Source organism: Linepithema humile, chromosome 2 (assembly GCF_040581485.1).
Source record: "Linepithema humile isolate Giens D197 chromosome 2, Lhum_UNIL_v1.0, whole genome shotgun sequence".
NCBI classification, from domain to species: domain Eukaryota; kingdom Metazoa; phylum Arthropoda; class Insecta; order Hymenoptera; family Formicidae; genus Linepithema; species Linepithema humile.
The window spans coordinates 32930752-32948441 of record NC_090129.1 but is presented as its reverse complement, the minus strand read 5'-3'; the positions used below and the strand labels follow the sequence as shown (position 1 = coordinate 32948441).

At 34.1% G+C, this 17690-nt stretch overlaps 3 protein-coding genes across 6 annotated transcripts; 1 reads left to right on the top strand and 2 right to left on the bottom strand.

Annotated features, from left to right (window-relative positions):
* Positions 1–22: 22 nt before the first annotated feature.
* LOC105674835 (E3 ubiquitin-protein ligase RNF34) lies at positions 23–4252 on the bottom strand. 3 transcript variants are annotated; one of them, XR_010888568.1, is made up of 7 exons: positions 4034–4237; positions 3460–3652; positions 2906–3023; positions 2271–2652; positions 2013–2193; positions 1593–1836; positions 23–240 (listed from the first exon to the last, which is right to left on the bottom strand). XR_010888568.1 is itself a non-coding variant. In XM_012371425.2 (7 exons), exons 1-7 carry the CDS (start codon positions 4235–4237, stop codon positions 1661–1663), a joined length of 1158 nt encoding a protein of 385 aa, XP_012226848.1. In that variant the 5' UTR covers positions 4238–4252; the 3' UTR covers positions 1047–1660. The 3 variants fall into 3 exon arrangements, 1 of the variants encoding a protein (XP_012226848.1); XR_001101187.2 differs by lacking the exon at positions 23–240 and adding an exon at positions 1047–1492; XM_012371425.2 differs by lacking the exon at positions 23–240 and having other exon boundaries at positions 1047–1836; positions 4034–4119; positions 4216–4252.
* On the top strand, positions 4209–7229 carry LOC105674836 (uncharacterized). The gene is made up of 4 exons (XM_012371429.2): positions 4209–4360; positions 5065–5313; positions 5723–5901; positions 6290–7229. The coding sequence occupies exons 1-4, from the start codon at positions 4209–4211 to the stop codon at positions 6655–6657; spliced, it is 948 nt and encodes a 315-aa protein (XP_012226852.2). The 3' UTR covers positions 6658–7229.
* A 143-nt stretch (positions 7230–7372) lies between these two features.
* Positions 7373–17609, bottom strand: LOC105674806 (uncharacterized). Of its 2 annotated transcripts, XM_012371371.2 has the most exons (5): positions 14778–17609; positions 10333–10610; positions 9599–9938; positions 9299–9436; positions 7373–9109 (listed from the first exon to the last, which is right to left on the bottom strand). In XM_012371371.2, exons 2-5 carry the CDS (start codon positions 10592–10594, stop codon positions 8980–8982), a joined length of 870 nt encoding a protein of 289 aa, XP_012226794.1. In that variant the 5' UTR covers positions 10595–10610; positions 14778–17609; the 3' UTR covers positions 7373–8979. The 2 variants fall into 2 exon arrangements, with proteins under 2 accessions (XP_012226794.1, XP_067205836.1); XM_067349735.1 differs by lacking the exon at positions 14778–17609 and having other exon boundaries at positions 10333–11980.
* Between the last annotated feature and the right edge of the window lie 81 nt (positions 17610–17690).

Here is a 17690-nt window from a genome sequence, read left to right as displayed (position 1 = left end):
TGTACAATATGATAAAACAGAATGCGATCGAAATATTTTTTATTGCAGTATAATTCCAATAAGGAAAATAACTCTAACATATGTAATATCCCTTTTTTTTATCGATTTAATGTTGCTCGGAAATCTTGTTTAATTCTTTATAAATAATTAATAATATATTTGAATTAAGTTACCGTTTGAAAAGGATCGTTTCTCGTCGAATATCATTCACGAACGCTTCTCATCATCCGCGGAACGTCTCTGAAACACGCGCATAGATACATTCGCTCGGCCTTGACCTTAATTTCCTCGAATTTCTCCGGAAAAATCACCACATTTCTTGAAACACCAGTAAGAGTTAAGTCAACTCGATTACGACTGCGCTTCTTATCGAATGACGACACGATGTTTGTTTGTTCTTGCAAGCGCGATAATGATGATGTTTATCGTGACGAAGTTTGCAAGCGGACTTTAACTCATTTGATACAAAATTGTTGAACTGATTACGCGCAAACGATTGAGTTATATTTTTGACAACTTTTGCACGAATTTTTTAGCTACTTGATATAACTTTCTTACACTCAAAAAAATGATCTAGCAATAATAGCTAAAATTTTCTAGGTGTAAAAAATTAACTAAAACAGATAAATGATTAGCAACTGTTGTGATATTGCATATGTAATTACTTAATCAGTTTAGATGACAGAAACAGAATATATATCTGTATTGTTTGTGAACTTTAAAAAGAAAGTTTCTTTAAAGCGCCTATCTATATAAGATCAATCACGTGTTAGATCATGCAATGAATAACATTTAGCAATGGTACCTAAATTTTTCAGAAGCTATTGCTAGAACATTACTGCTATAAATTCTATATGTGACAAACAATGTTTTCACAGATACGAAAAATAGCGATACATTCTTGTTGCGATATCTAGAAATCTAACTACATCAGTGAAATATTTTTTTGAGTGTAGTAAGCAGATTTTGCAGTTTTTCTTCCTTCTTTTCTCTCGAGTTTTATATTTATCGTAAAGCAAACTGCAACGATCCACTATTCTATATAATTAAAATTCATTTCGAGTTTATTTCCATAAAAAACATACATTGCACATACAAAAATTCTGGGATGACAGGAGGTCAGGAGCGTCAGAGAATGCGCAACTCCGTAAAATAAAGGACTTTATGTTCTCTCCCTTGGCATTTTAAAACTTTATCGCGATACATAGCTAATAATTAAAATGCTATATAGACATTTATCTCCAAATATTATCTTTAAACTTCGGAACTGTACTTTAAATGACGTTTAGTTCTTCAAGAACCAGTTTCTTTTCGAAAACAGTGCATATACAACTGATGTATACATTTTATATAGAACTGAAATATATCTTACACAGAACTGGATCATATTTTACATAGAACTAATCATCATTCATCGCATACGCTAATAAATTCTTTGCACAAAAAACTTTGTTTCAGGATTTGGCTTCTTATCATCAATCGGTTCCGTTTTCTGTTGTTTGATAAACACGTCAGAATCAATCTTATCCGATCAATGACAATTGATATAAGCACCCGAGATATTAATCTCGTAGATAAAATAATAAACTTACTCATCGAACTGCTCGTAGATTAAAAAAATTATAGTCCGCCAATCTATTACGCTCTAATCGTTGTCTCGTCAAGCTTTGAAGAATCGCACGACACGGATGACATATTGCTTGCATATTGGACACTCAGACATTTGTTTGCCGCAATTGATGCAGCAAGCCATGTGACCGCATTCCAAAATTACGCACTCAATCGGAGCGTCCCAACAGATTTTGCACAATTCTTCTTCGCTTAACTTTTCCACGTCTGTAACAATAATAATTCAATTATTGTATGTACATATAACATATACAATGCATCACAAAAAAGAAAATGTACATTCTAAAGTTCTATCCTACCAAATGTTATAACATTATAAGGCATAAAAATGAATAAAATGTACATTAATGTTAAAATGTCTGATGGCTATTTTAATATCTTACCTTGTCTAGATTGTTTATACTCTTGCCATAATCTGGACACCCTGTTCAACAATTCCTGCCTTTCTATGCAGCCTTTGTAATCTACGCGATTTGTACTCAATAGATTTTTCAATTGTTTAATGTTTAAATATTCTAGTTCCGATGCTTCTTTAATGTCTGACAGATGCACTTTATCTGACCACTGCAAGAAGATAGAATTATGATAAATGTACATGTTGCATAAGTGTTTATGTTTATAATGCATATATATATACATACCGTGGGAATTTCTGTAACCATATCTGATTTTTTTTCATTTGATGTTTCAGAAACTTCCTCTTGCTCGGTAACTACTGGCTCTGCTTGGACCGCATTACTAGAATCGGCTGGATTACTATCGAGCACTTCTTCTATTTCAACGTGATTGCTTCTCGTCGATCTGTCTTCGGGCGACTCATTATCGCTGGGCGGAATGCTTACGATCGGACTACTAGCAGTACTTCTACTACTACTTCCAACTTCCACCACCAAGTCATCTTCCATTTCAACATCTTCACTTCTTGTGGGCTGTGGTTCTGCCTGTGCATTTTCATGTGGTGCGTTATTTATGCTGACATTTGGCATGCTTTCCGATCTGTTTAAGGAAGACTCAACTCTGAAACTATACATTGCATTAGTTTAAAATATTATCGCTATCAGCTTATTAATTTATATTTGAGACCTTTGTAGAAATTTTGTAAGAATATTTTTATGTTATACTTTTATAAAAAATATCTATTTATTAGGTGTGATAATATTCATATATAATTAATTTTTTTAACTCTTTCAAAACAAGCTATTAGATCATATTGTAATACTTTTTAGTAGTTTTAAATTGTCAGGACTTGCAATCGTTATGTAAAATTGTAACGTACACAACTGGCTCTTGCACATTTTGCAATCTGATATTGTGATTTATACTGGGATCAGCACATAAGCAGGGATCAGCTCCATTAGCAAAGCTCATTAGTATATGCACCAAGTCTTCTTTCTCTGAAATTAATGGTATGGTCTTATCAATTTTATTCTATCACAGTCCAATTCTGTATGTTCAATTCCCATTTTCCAAAAGAAACTATATTCTTAACATCATACACGCATTAACTATCATATTGAACATATATTCTCATATTAAATGCAGTACTGAATTGAAACCAATCTGAAAAACTACTATTATATATTCAAATAAAGAAATAGAACGAGATTTATAAAGAGCAGATATTTTCCAATTCGTATAAATGTTGTATAGAAAGAAAGAGCATAGTCGAATATATTTAGAACTTCATATAAAGACCATACAAAATTTGGGAAAATTTTGTATAGATCTCTGGGTTATTTTATGTAGCAAATAATCTGAATTCCTTGAAATTAGTATTTTTTTAACTTTATTTTAGAGAATTATGTCAACAAGCAATGTTTATATACGTACCAATGCATCCTTTGACAGAAACCTTTTTTGCTACGAGATACTGACGTATGTCTTTGGAACGCATTTGTCTAATTTGATTCTTAACAAGTGGTCTCCTAGAAAGTACGCCGCAACTCTCGCATGTAAATATCTTGTCCATCCGTTTGATCACACACTCAGAGCAAAAATATCTCAGACAGTCCATACATTGTTTCTGAAAATTATATGAGGAATATAAAAGTTTATGTTTTGTTCTTCAATCAGAATCAGATCAATTTTTATTCACCAATTTGATCGAATCAGATTAAAAATTATTATAAATCTAATTCAACATATATAATTTCTACAAAAAAATTATTTTAAATCCCTGTATAAATAGAAATCTCCAAAAAATTCAAGATTTAAAGCTGCAAATAAGATTAATTAGTGAGTAATTTAGTAGGTAAAGAGAATTGATGATACTTTTATGACAAATAGACCAAGGCCTCTTTCATCATCCAAACGACGTGCAGTTCAGTGTCGAAATTTGTCAAATTACCCTTTCAAATCGATTCAACAATTATGCAGGAAAAACATTGAAAAAGTATTCACTTACTTTTCTTTTGAACAAGTTGAACTTCGCACTACACGCCTCGCAAGCCATCTCGTTGGAAGAAGTCCTGGAGCCGTTTCCTCGTCGGCCTGAAAGTAATTTCGTACGCACTGTGACGTTTAGGTAACTGCGGAAATGAACACTGTAAGACGTTCTATGTAAATCTATGATAGAATGAATGTTACATGCATGCCGTGAAGGCGACATAATAGCGAATGTAACCTTTTTAGATCGATATCGCTACGGTTGTTTGCGTTATCGGCTCAGTATAACTGACAATGACGGTGATATTGCAAGTTGGAATAACCAGAAGCGCCGATCGGTAAAATGGTGAGAGACATTGCACTGCAGTATTTTCTTCTCATATACGAATCATCACGATATCTATGATCTATGTAGTATTATAGTTTTATCTCATTTTCTTAATAATAAACAATTTTTTTTAATATTCTAAAAATGGTTCTAAAGTGTTTTTTTTGCGGAATAAAAAGTGATAAAGAAACTTGTCGAACATTTCATAGGTGAATGAGGTTAAGTTTGTTCATAACTGTAATTCATATATTATATATAATTTCTGTTTAAAAATATTATAATAATTAAAACAAGTATGATCAAGGTATGGAAAGATTTGTGCAACGTTGTCCGTGCTTAAAGTAGAATGTATTTCAATTAATTAACATAGTGTAAACATTTCAGTTTCTTATTTTCAGTATATAGTCCATAATTTCAATTAATAATATTGTCAAAAATAAGATTCCTTAACATCTTGTATAAAAAAAGGTTTTATTCTTCTAATTGCGTTGTTATTTGTTATACAATTGAAAGTGAAATTATAAAAATATTTTTATACTATTTTAATTGATTGAAATACATTCCACCTCAAGCGTGAACAATGTTGTATGGTTCTTTCTCCACACCTTGAATTTATTGTTTTAATTATTTAGAGCCTTTTGATTTGATTATTGTTATAATAATTATTAAATCATCTAATATTTGTTTAATATTTAATATATCAATAAAATGTGTACTTACAGGCTTCCAAACAAAGAGAGACATCCACGTTTATTCGAGAAATGGCTACAGAACATGAATATAAGCTCAAATATGAGAATTTCAAGAAGTACAAGATTATGTTCTGACCATTTTGAAGAAAACAATTTTTATCAAAACAATGAAATTATACATTTAAGATCAGGAAGTATTCCCACAATATTCAACAAATATAAAACGCAATGTATAATATGTAAAGTAAAGAAAGGAGAAGTATCTTGCTCATTTTTTAAGTAAGTTGCATCATTTTTTTTCTTAATTTCCAACAACTTTATAATTTATAGAAAATTCTATTTTATACATTAAATTGAAATATTAATTGTAGTTGTAAATAATTTTAAGAAGGTTTGCTAAAATAATATAGTAAGAATTATTTAACCCTTTATTAAATATTATAATTAAATAATATATATTATATTATAATTATGCCAAAAAACTATAGTTCAGGCTATAGTTCAGTATAATTTACATACTATTTTCAAATTTCAAATTAATTAACTGTTAAAAAGAGAAGGTAAAAGCACATGAATTTTTATTAAGAGATTATCCAAGCTTATCTATATTTATTACAAATTACAGATGTAACAATAATGAGCAAATTTTATATGATAATTTAATTTAATAAGATTTTTTAATTTTCAGATTTCCGATAGATAAACCGGAACTTTTGAAACTGTGGCTTTCTAATATAAAAATAGAGAATTTTTATCCTACTTCAACAGACGTGATATGCTCAAACCACTTTGAGAAAAAATTCTTACGTTATGGGAAAAGAAAAACTTGGCAAAAGAAAAGCAAAGCAGTACCAACTATATTCCCAGGTAAGCATTTCGAAGATTGTCTCATAATTTATGTTTCAAATGTATTGACTTTTATTTCAAATATTTTCATATATTTTTCTTGTTTGTTTCTGTATAGAAAGTTAAATTCTAATATTTTTTTTCCTTATAATGAAGAAAATATCTTTTGTTGTGGTGACATAGTTGTGGTGCCACTAATGAAGAAAATTTCTTTTCTTTATTATAGATTATTTTATAATGTTTGGATTATATTTTACATTATAAACATTCTAAATAATTAAATATATGTGTAGAACAGTATATATATATGAAAGATAATATTATAATATACGATTTTGAAAAAAAAAGAACAGAATCTCTTTATAATTTGTTCATAAAACATTGCAATAAAAACATGAAAATATTCTAGAATATGATGCTGACCAAAAAGTTTCTATATCAAACTTAAACCAGCAAACGTGTATGAGAACGAAGGAAAATAATAATAACTTAATATCTCTTGATCTTACAAATCGCAATACCTCAAAACTACATCATAAAGACAAATCAAAAACTGTACAACAATCAATCAATCATATTCTACCAGATCATAACTATGCCACTTCGCCAGATAGACTAAATAAAAAATATCTTAAGCTAAAGCAGCATTACCTTTTGCAGTCCAAAAAATTAGCAATTAGCAAACAACGTATATTCAAATTAAAGAACATAATTACTAAATTACAGACTATAATAAAAGATAAAGGGATTTCTACGTGTAAGAAATGTACTACATAAAAAATTAGGGAAGCGCTTTAAAACTTACAATTTTTGTCTTAAGAGGCCGTATTTTAGCTTCGGGGAATCATAGAATAAGTTTTCTGGGTGGAGCAGACAATATCATCTTTAAAGTTTTACTCTTTAAAACAAACTCCGAAAAATTGTCCTATGATCCCCTGAAGCTGAGACATGGTCTCTTAAAGAACGACATTTGCAAGTTTTAAAGCGCTCTCCTGATTGTTTTGCGTAGCTTATATACAGCCTGTTGTAATTTTAATGGTCGAGAATAAAGATATCACTGATTGCTCAAACAATAATGATTTGATGACAACAATGATGATACATTTGCAATTTAAGCTTATACATCAACACTAGTCATGATTTTGTGCAGTTAACTGTTCAAAATTGTTTTCTTTTTTTTTTAGTTATCACTAAAAGCTTCAACGCCAGAAATGTTCTTTTCTTTATTTTATAACATATAATTAGATAGTTTACGTTGCTTAAGATTAGACGATAAGAAAGTATGCTTTGTAAATTCGTGGACAATATTTTTTTGTATTTTTCTGAATAAAAAAAAACAAAAAGATTTATATCAGCACTTGGCGAATTCGATTGGATGCACTAGTGTGCACTAAATGCGCTCTTTTTTCGTTTTCTATGTTCAGTCTTGTCCTCCACTAATTTACGGCCATATGTATTCAGTTCTAAATGCACTACATTTTTGTGGATAAAAACATGTTAATATGATATTAATCATACAAGGGTACTTGCTCTGGTTATAAACGTCTAGTGATCAGCCACTGGTTTAAAGTTATTGAACACTGGCACAATGTTAGTGCATGCCAGCCGAATTCGCCAACAATCTTGTTCAAAGTCTTCTTGTAAACTTTTTATGTCATTGCATAATCGTATGTTCGACTAGTAGCAGCGCGTAAACACTTGAACGCGATGTGAAGTGTTTACTGATAAAAAAAAATCTTTATAAGTTAAAGAATAATTTAAGAATGCTAAATTGTATTTCATTACAAATACGAATTATGGTAAATTATATTGCAGTAGAACATTTTTAGAAAAAAATTTTATTGCAATTACAATTTAAATTTTACATTCTTCCATGCAATGATATTTTCATAAGCAATTCGTACTTTTACATACTAAAAATTTATTTATAAAAGGTGGAGCAACGCAACTGCTGTTAGTATTATATTTATTATGGCAGCGCGCGCGCGCGCGCAAAGATATTTTACATTCTCAAAAAAGTAGGAAATCAGATTTTTCTGCTCGAATTTTCTATAGAAAAATCTCACAATTTTAGGTTTAAATTGTTATAAAAAAAATTAAATTATTATATTACCATTAAAATTTAAATTAAATTTAAATTAATAATTTAATTAAGTTCGCATTAAATTAAATTATGTATCTGGTGGAAGAAACAAAATTAGAAGTATTACTAATAAATTATTACTAAATTTAAACCATAGTTCAATTATCAATAGCGTTGTATATGCATACCGTTGATTCATGAAATCTACAAATTAATATATCGCACGTGTATGTGGGAAAAATTATTTACTTAATTTTTCTTATCTCTCTAAATATCGTCGCACGAATGTCGTGCCACACTGATATTTTATCATTCGTTCATGCCTCTGTAGTCACGTGAACAATCGTATCGCACACACAAAATATGACTAAATTGTAAAAAATATTCTCTCTCTCTCTCTCTCTCTCTCTCTCTCTCTCTCTCATCCAAATAAATAAATATTAAATACTTAAAAAATTATTAAGCGATTTTAGCGTCACGATGCCGACGACTAGCAAACTCGACAGTTCCCTATGCGTTTGGAAAAATATGTACATATATGTAGCACCATATACAGTATCTTGGCCAAGAATTCTTGACCTATCACGGTGTCATGGTTATAATAATGGTAATCTCATTGTGTCAATAATATGACATTGATATTGACACTAATTAGTAGCCTTTTTTAAAAGCTTCTATATATAAATCTATACGTTTCGAAAAATATTTAATCATATATGTACAGTCCACACATTAGCACTAATTGCGATCTTCCAATTAGCTAAATGTGGGTTTGATCCGATCCAATTCGAATTAAATACTATATTTTTATTGAAAAAAAAATGCAAAGTTACATTTAACGCTAAACGTAGCGTTAAACAGAACTTTAATCAACATCGGTATTAAAGTCTGTGAAGAGAAGTCAAACTTCTTTTCACTCTTTGGGCAGTTTTTACTTTAATACGCCGAACAATGCATGCTCAGAAGAAAGCGAGCGACTTCTACGTATGTGTACAACTATAATTATATAATTACCATTACATAGGATGCACGATATTCTGTGCGCTCTGCTCTGATATCCTCGTGAGCGGCTCTTCGTCGAGGTCATTCGAGATTTGATTCCAGTGTTCGCTTTCTTCGTCCTCCTCATTGTGTATCGAATCCTTCCTGCAATACCATTGTAATTTTTAATTTAGTAAATTTAATTTAATTTAATAAAAATTGGAAACACACACAAAGATACGAAATTATCTTTTTAACGTGCGCTATCTAATTATTTTTATGCGTAGTAGTTTGGAAAAACTCAGACGGAATTGATTGTAAGAGAGAATTAAAATTAACATTAATATTACTAACTGATATTTGTTGCTGGAAGGCAGGAATAAGGATTTCGGACAATCCTTGAAGTAGGGCCAGCACTCGCCGTGAAATTTTCCGCGATTTTCCGCCTCAACGTATTCCTTGAGAAGATTTGCGAATGGCGATCGGCTGGCGCTGAAAACAAACGTCGACGTTAACTCGAACATTTTTTTTATACATTCCTATTACAGCTATTTTTAACTTCATTTTATTTAGCATGTACTAATTGTTACAAAAAAAAAAAAAAAAAATTTGGCAACGATCTAAAAATCAACTTGTGAAATAAAAACGACTTACGTGAAGAACAACTTCAACATTTCACCGATCAGGCCGAAGTTGTTCAAAGGGTGTCCCTGAACCTCGCAGATTGCCCTCAATACGCACGCTTTCCCGTTCATTCCTAATGTAGTCAACATATCTTCGGCGGTACCGTAGAGCAAGGCCCGTTCGCCACCGTGGAATGCATTTTTTGGCACCTCCGTCATGTCCCGCTTGTGCAATCTGCGCTTGATGAACGCCGCAATAAAGTCTGCCATCATCATGCCAGCCTGTCGGCTTTTCAGCTTTCTATCGAAGGACGGCGGCAGAGCGCCGTACGGATTCTCATTGTCTGTCAAGCCCAGCTTGTCGAAGTCGACTGGAGAAAAAATTTCAACCCTTTATCGATCGATCAGAGATGGACATCGGTATTTCGTGAAGACTTCTTTTCAGAAAATTAAAATCCCGCATGATCTAATTACAGAATCACTTAAATTGAGTTAGATAGAACATTTTGATAAATTAAGTTTTAAGGACAGAAGAATATTCAATACATTATTATTCTTTCAATTGACAATTTTAATTCAACAAAATCTTAACATAGGCATGAATGCTAATTTTTAATGCTAAAGTTTACTATTACATTTCTATTTTGTATCGTCTTCTCTACTATTATTTCATTACAAGAAAATATCTGATTTCTGAAATACACGTCTTCATGATTCACGCGATGCTTTATGTTTTGCACATAGATTTTTAGCGAATGAACTCACTTGTAAATGGCAAACTGACAGTTATATTACTGAGGAAACCGTAAGGTGGATGCCGGACGAAGGGCAACGCCAACGTCGGCGTGATTGTCATAATAGTGCCGGGTGGAAGCGCGATCCGTCCGTCGTTTGTGAACCAAAATACCCTCTTTTGTCGATGATGTTGCGATTTCTCATGAAAAGGTTTATCCTCTGCATTTTCTGTGGCGGACGATTCTCTCAATGCGAACAGACCGAGCAGCAAAAACAGCCCTTTTCGAACCATCTTCCTATTCAAGCAACTGTAACGCAAACTCATAAAGTATAATTATTTATAAATAGATATAAACTGTGTTTGTGTATAATTGTTAAATTTAAAAACTTTAAATCAGAACAACTATAGAATTTCCGCTTCGTTGTATTAAAAAAAAAAAAAAAAAAAAAAAAAAAAAAAACAGTAGATTTACTATTGAAAAAAGAGTTAACAGGCCTTGGACGGCTTAAATTTATAGACCGTAGATTAGATTAATGATTTTATTGACGAAAAAGTGAAGTCACATAATCTTCCGCCTGCTAATGACACACCGGTGTTTGAAGTAGGCCGCACGGTGGAAAATCCGTGGAATTATTCACGATAAATTCCGCGACGCGTGTTTGTATTATATATCACACACTTCATGAAACGTACGGTACCCTTGTATGTGAATCTCGAAGCAAGAAACGTCGAGGAAAAAAAAATTTTTCTCCGACAGGTATCGCCGATCGATGGATTTTGCCGTCGTCGTTGTCGTTGTCAGCGACTACATCCTGTTCGCACGAACGAATGGACGAACGAATGGACGAACGTGCGTACACGCGAAAGAATTTCGCCTGATTGATATTCGGAACGAGCATACTTTTAGTTGCAAGCTTGGCCAATTCGGTCGATTAGAAATTTAATTTATGGGTAAACAAGATGGTGTCCCCCTCGGAATAACATACACGATAAATCAATCGTCAATTTGTCGCTAAATTATTTATAATCAATATAGAAATATTCAGGCGATAAATCAAATATAGAACTTTAGATCGCGATGCAGGATGATAAAAGGCAGGAAATTTTTCTGTACATTTTATCTATACTTTTTTCAGCCGCGAATGATGACACGCAAAGAAATTAAGTTATTTTCACGTATAATGCGAGAACAAAATTTGTATAACTTCTCATTTCAATTTTTTTTTATGCCGGCATCCCTCACGTCCCGAACCGGGGGACGTCTCGTATTGTGCCGTTCCGACTAAGGTTATTGGAACATCGCGTGCGGATTCACTAGGCTTCGGTCGTAATGGCCGTGTGGTCAGAAAACCCTCTAGGTGGTCTAACAGTATATAAAGTGAAAAACCTGCGTAGAGTTAAAGGGAAATTGAAGGAAAACCAGGTCAAACCGGATTTTGTCCTAGAAAAACGCAAGTCAAAGCGTACAGGTATAGCCCCTTCTCAGGCCACTGGATTAGCAGCTCGTAATCCAACCTGTCCGGCTGTATCGGCGATGTAATCTATTTTATATTTCAAAAATTGTATATTATTATTTAAATTACATTTTTCAAAAACACATGTCATTTCTATCACGTATTAAATAAATTTTTCCAACAATGCTCGATTTAAATTATAATATGCATAAAAACCTAGCAGTTTATTGTCAAAAATTAAATGTCACGTGTAGTCTTCAACGTGATCTTTTGGAATGTGGAATCCTCTTATTAATATTACAACTTTATTTTAAGTCCAGAATCCTGACACGATTTTTCAACATTAATCCACGAGAAAAAGGACCCTCTAACGCTTAATTTAATGTTTAATTTAAATATTTACCGCTATGATATTTCGCATTTTACGAACTTGCCCCAAAAACTCAAGTGGACTTAATTTATTTTACGCGATCATGCCTTGAATATTATAACGGATACTCGTCATCAAATTCGAGCGATACTATGTCAAATAAAAAAAAAGTGCGTAAATTATTTCCATTGAGAAATCAGTGGAAGCGCTGTGATCAACTTGATTTGCTCTAGATCGACAACGAATTAACTGGCACATATTGTTCAAACATGAGAGTAAAGTTCAGTGGTAAGTAGAAGAAAAAGAAAAGGTGGGCCGACCGCTAAGTGCATCGTATGGAATACAAATTATTGACCCGCATATTTTGATATGTGCGCCGTGTCGTCCGAGAAGAGAGCCGCACCGCCCGACGAATTAAACCACCTGCAATTACGGTCCCGGTCGCAGGCCATCTCGTCTTTGGTAAGGCACCGTTAGGTTGTAAAACCGGATCGATTTTAAAGACCTGCTTTTTTGCGGATGGTTTTCGTATTCGGAATTCGAAGCGTTCTTTTGAGGGTGACTCAGCGACAGGCTTCTTTAAGCCGCTTAGGCGGCTCGAAATCGGCACAAAATCCACGTGTAGAATTTCCACCCAAAGCTCTGTTCGTTAAAAAAAATTCTTATGGAAAAATATTGGAAAATTGATCATTTTTGAGTAAACGATGAAAAATAAAAATCTTCCAAATATTATAATAAATCTTTATAGGTATTCTATAGTAATATTAAACTCTTTTGTAAGCGAGATCTACATTTTCTGATTGCATTTTGTTCAAAAGTAGTTAAAAATCTTCATTTAAATATCTTAGCGAATAAATAAAATATTTGTTAAACCGTTCTTTCTTTGAATGATAAATTATATAAAGTTATCCTGTTAGTAATCTTAAGTATTCTTCAATTTAATTTGATCGACCAATTATTTGTTGAAAAAAATAATTATTTTCGCAAAATAATAATGTTAAAAGACGCCGCTGTGAAACTCTATACAATATTCGACTTATCGATACGATGATGAGTGTAGCTGACGGATTTATTCGTAATCAAGATCATTTGGTTCTAGACCAAGTCTCGGGACTCCGAGCATTGCTAACGCTAAATACACGGCTCCACAGCGAGCATCCCGTCAAATAATTAATCTGTAGCTTACGGCGCGTGTGTGCGTGTAGCCATGTGTAACGAAGAGTACTTATTGAGCGTAATCAGCTACTTTCTAAGATCACGCGCGGATGTTTCGTTCAAGCGAGGAATTAAAAACTAGAAAAAATTGTGGTAATTAGCAGAACATATTGCTATTAGTATTAAAAAGATATATCAAAAGATCAACAAGATTAAAATTTTGATCGTTCTTCGAATATTTACAAGCCTTATACTTTCAGCGTAAACTTTTTTTTAGATTTCCAATTTACAGACGATCAGTAACAGAAGAGAGATTTCACTGTTAAAGAAAAGTTTTTAAATTCAAACACTGTGCAGTAAAAATTTTTGATTTTTGGTTTCTTCGAAAGAAAAATAAAAGTTAAAAAAGTATTGAACTAGTTTTACAGTTTCACAAATTTGAATAAGTTAATCTAGAGATTTACTATACGCATTGCAATCGTTTCTTTTATAGTACGAATATTTCTTTCTTAAGACACGCATACGCTCATTAATGCGCAAATCTCAACACGCATGGAATCGTGCCTCTGTAATCCGAGATTTTCCGCCGCACATGCCGATGTATATGTGCCTATTACATATTTGTCTGAAAGTGAATGTAATGATTCGCTGACGTCTCGCTGTGACTGTCACATACTGGCGACATTCAGATGGAAATCGTAAATGTAAATTTGCTTTGCTCACGTAATAATTGAATAATATGTGCTAGCAATTGTTGCGTTTATTATTAGAAAGAGAGGATCTTATTTTTCCGTGTAATTTCAATTAAACTTGGTCATCAATTTTAATTGGATTGTTAATAGAAATTTAACTCACGTTATTTTGTGACCGCTAAGATACGTTGAAGATAAGAAGATGACAACAAGTCGCGATCAATGTTCCGATAAATTTCTACGTGCATCGCAAAGACGAAATATGATTTCAATTGTTGGTGCTTCGGTTTTAAAAAGTATGCGATGCGAAAACGTATATACAATCGCGTTATGCCGCATCCATGTGGACTAGTCGATGTCTTCGATCAATAATCATAAGCCTCGCGTATCCACCACACGTGCCTAACCACGAAGATTAACCTGTTCGCTCGCTTCAGCAAACCGGTGAATCGTCGTCCTGCAATCTATCTGTCCGTCTTCGCGGCAGCACTTTTTCGAATAGCGAAATAAAAAAGAATTGAATGGACAACGCTGCGGAAAAAGTTTGACGCTCTATTAAACCGAAGAAGAGAACAGCAACATTCATTCTGATTGTTTGTTATTAATGTGTAAAATTTTATTACAAATTTTTGAAAAATATATTGGTACGAAGGAGAGTTTTTAAATCGTGTAGCATTAATTGTAAATCACTCGCACGAGAAACAGGGACATAATCGAGAAAAATGATGAATCAATTAAGATTTAAGAGCTGCGAGCAACTAAATTAATATTCGTGTAACAAACGCGCGTGTATGTTATCTCACCTTTATTCAGCAGCAGGCGCGAAATTTCGCGATGTCGACGCACGGCTCGCGGATGAATCCGCCGGCGCTTGGTGATATGTAGGGTAATCTTGACACACACTGATTAACAGATCTGATTAACAAGAGGAGCCGCGGCGAAGCATGGTGTAACAAAACCGTCGGTGCGCTGCGCAATTCTTGGTGGCGTTTTTGCGAATCGGTGCAATCGCGAGTATCACTTGATTACACGTACGTGTCACCCGTTTCGACATGCAAGTGTGACGCTACGCATCGTCCACTGTGAAAGAAAAAGAAAATAGAACACCGCGAAAAGATGAACATCCAGTTCTTCTTATTGTATTAGAGCGCACGTGTTTCGTTTTTTTTTTTTTTTTTTATTACGTCTTATCCGAAAAACGGACGGACGGCGGTTTGAGCAGATATTGATGGATCAATTGCGATCTATCGTCGTGCGGATAATCGCGTCGACCTGGTCAACTCTGTCTTCATCTTCATCGCGTCTGATTTTGCATTGGATGCATGTTTGTCCTTCAAATCGAATTAATCAAGCACGATACGATTAATCGCGATGTTTAGTTCGCACTGAAACCCGCACGAGCTCACCGAATGCGATGTGAACAAGTGTACACTTGGGATTTTTTTTATACGAACTGATCGGATCGTGCGTGTGTACGTGTCAATCTGAATTCTGCCCTCTCGAAGTGCCGTTCTTTATTAATGGATTATCTATGTTTATATTTACATCAATTTCTGATATATTGATGAAACTCTCAATCAGCGTGCCAATTCATGCCAATTGCGTCAGTCTTTCCAGAGCACTTTATCAATTCTGTGTCTACATCCTGTTTCAGCGATCAATTTGAGAGCGCGTAAATTTTTTTCGGGGCGATGCGAATCAGTCTGTTTTCGACACAAAAACCTTCCTTCATCAACGGATTATCCGTTTTAATCCATCGCTTCGGGACGCGCAGCAGCGTTTTATCCGTAAGGGAACGTTCGCAGGTGCGACGGCCGTGGTGCACCGGATTCGGTTCGCTCGCTCACCGAGTTATCTAGTCACTCGCCGACTTTTTCAGACTGACCGCGCTCTCGCACGCGCTCTCGCCGTCTCCGATGCGCGCCGATCTCCCCCCTTTAATCGCGTTAATCATGTGCACCCTCCTTTCCCGCTTCTTGATACACGCGGCCACGCATGTACGGGAAACCGCTTCCTCGACTTCGTTGTCCGAATATACATTTTGTCCAACATTATTCGCGGCACGCTTCTGTTTGGAAAGAACAATTATAAAAATAAGAAGAAAATAGAGCAATAAGATGCTTTTTCCCTTGAATTTATTCTGTTTCAAACGCAGAAACAATAACAATCGTACAATCGGAAGGAACGAATTTCAGAAACATTGTGCTAGTATATCATGCTTCATGCAAATTTTTTTTTTAAATTTACACATAAAAAGGGAAGTCTCAAAGTGGGGGAAAAGATAAGACAGTGTAAAAATAAAATGAAAATTCGAAAATACAACAAAGTAAACATGTCTCTTGTCATACTGCTCTTTATGACTGTTTATTACATTTACATTATCTAATTAGTTGCGTACACATCACATAATATTAGCGACAAAAGGAAGAATTCGGAATAAAGGCACAATATATTGTTCAAAATAGCGGCAGAGTGCTGCGTGAACCCGCTTCGCCGTTCTGGATCTGAATATGCGGAAAGTTATTGAGAACGAGCAAACGAAGAGACATGCGTGCGGAAAAGGAAGACAGATGTTACGCAAATGAAAGAGCCAGTCCCCGCCAGAGAATGAAAAAAGGGAAAATCAAGGAGTATCCACGGAAGAAGTAGCGGTATATAAGCATCGCCGAGGAGAGAAGAAAAAAAGGGGTTACGTAGGGAAGGATATTACGGTTCGAAAATATGTAATAAGCTCTTACCGTTAACAATGTTAAAGATGACGAAAGAAAAAGGATTGGATAGAAATTAGACTTCGAAATATCTCAAAGGACGCAAAAAAAAAATGAGCCCTTTCTCACAACCACGTATAAGGATATATAAGGCGCATACGTAAGGATGCGGAGCGGAGGTTGCAAATAAAAGAAGAATTTAAAAGACTGCAACAGTTTTATTGTAACTATCTGTGATACGAACAATATCTTAATACGATAATACTAGTCCTAAATGATCTTAAAGGTTCGCGCGCGATCCTCGCGCGCTAAATCGGGAACTACGTAGATAAATCACCAGTGTATTCGCTCTTTTCCCAATTGCCGCTTGTCTAGTCGCGCGCCATTTAATAAGAGGCAGAGTAGCTCTCACGAAATCGCGGAGGATCGTCGTAGCCGCGATCGTCGGAACGCGCACGAGACCCTCATTCACAACAAATCTTTGCAATATAAATTGAACAAATCACATATAAAGATTCAAGTCGACAGGAAGGAGAGAAAGAAAAAAACTGCGCGTATACACTTATACGATTATATACGCAACTAGCAGTAACGTATCGTTAAGTATGATTAAACCTTAAACCAATATCTAGCCATACTAAGGCTTAAACTACATCAACTCGGTATTATGGCACCTGTACAATTTTTTACGCTGTGTGTACGTGTTCGTGTGTGTGTTTGTGTATGTGTGTATGTGTGTGTGTGAGCCAAACTTAAAATCGGTATACTTGTACAAATCAATTAAGTGACATATTTCTGGGCGCGATCGAGTTATTGTCTAAGAGTAAAGCGATATGCTTATCGGCGCGTAGAGTGAAACTTCCACGAGCGGCTCTAACAATTTCGATGCAGCTGAAAAAACGCTCTTTTTCTTGTCGGCTGTTACAAATCTGTGCGTAAGTGTTAAGACATCTATGTTCAAGATCTGAACATATGTTCCCGCATCGAAAGCGGCATTAAAACGCCGCA

Excerpts from the sequence above, each read along its gene's own strand:
- LOC105674836 (XM_012371429.2), top strand. The coding sequence starts at position 4,209 with ATGTTACATGCATGCCGTGAAGGCGACATAATAGCGAATGTAACCTTT. Across the intron at positions 4,361-5,064 it reads AAGCGCCGATCGGTAAAATG|GCTTCCAAACAAAGAGAGAC; the intron begins GTGAGAGACATT and ends GTGTACTTACAG. Across the intron at positions 5,902-6,289 it reads AGTACCAACTATATTCCCAG|AATATGATGCTGACCAAAAA; the intron begins GTAAGCATTTCG and ends AAAATATTCTAG.
- LOC105674835 (XM_012371425.2), bottom strand. The coding sequence starts at position 4,237 with ATGTCGCCTTCACGGCATGCAT. Across the intron at positions 2,194-2,270 it reads TGGTTACAGAAATTCCCACG|TGGTCAGATAAAGTGCATCT; the intron begins GTATGTATATAT and ends ATCTTCTTGCAG. Across the intron at positions 1,837-2,012 it reads GTATAAACAATCTAGACAAG|ACGTGGAAAAGTTAAGCGAA; the intron begins GTAAGATATTAA and ends TTATTGTTACAG.
- LOC105674806 (XM_067349735.1), bottom strand. The coding sequence starts at position 10,627 with ATGAGTTTGCGTTACAGTTGCTTGAATAGGAAGATGGTTCGAAAAGGG. Across the intron at positions 9,939-10,332 it reads TGTCAGTTTGCCATTTACAA|TCGACTTCGACAAGCTGGGC; the intron begins GTGAGTTCATTC and ends TTTTTTCTCCAG. Across the intron at positions 9,110-9,298 it reads CCTTCCAGCAACAAATATCA|GAAGGATTCGATACACAATG; the intron begins GTTAGTAATATT and ends ATGGTATTGCAG.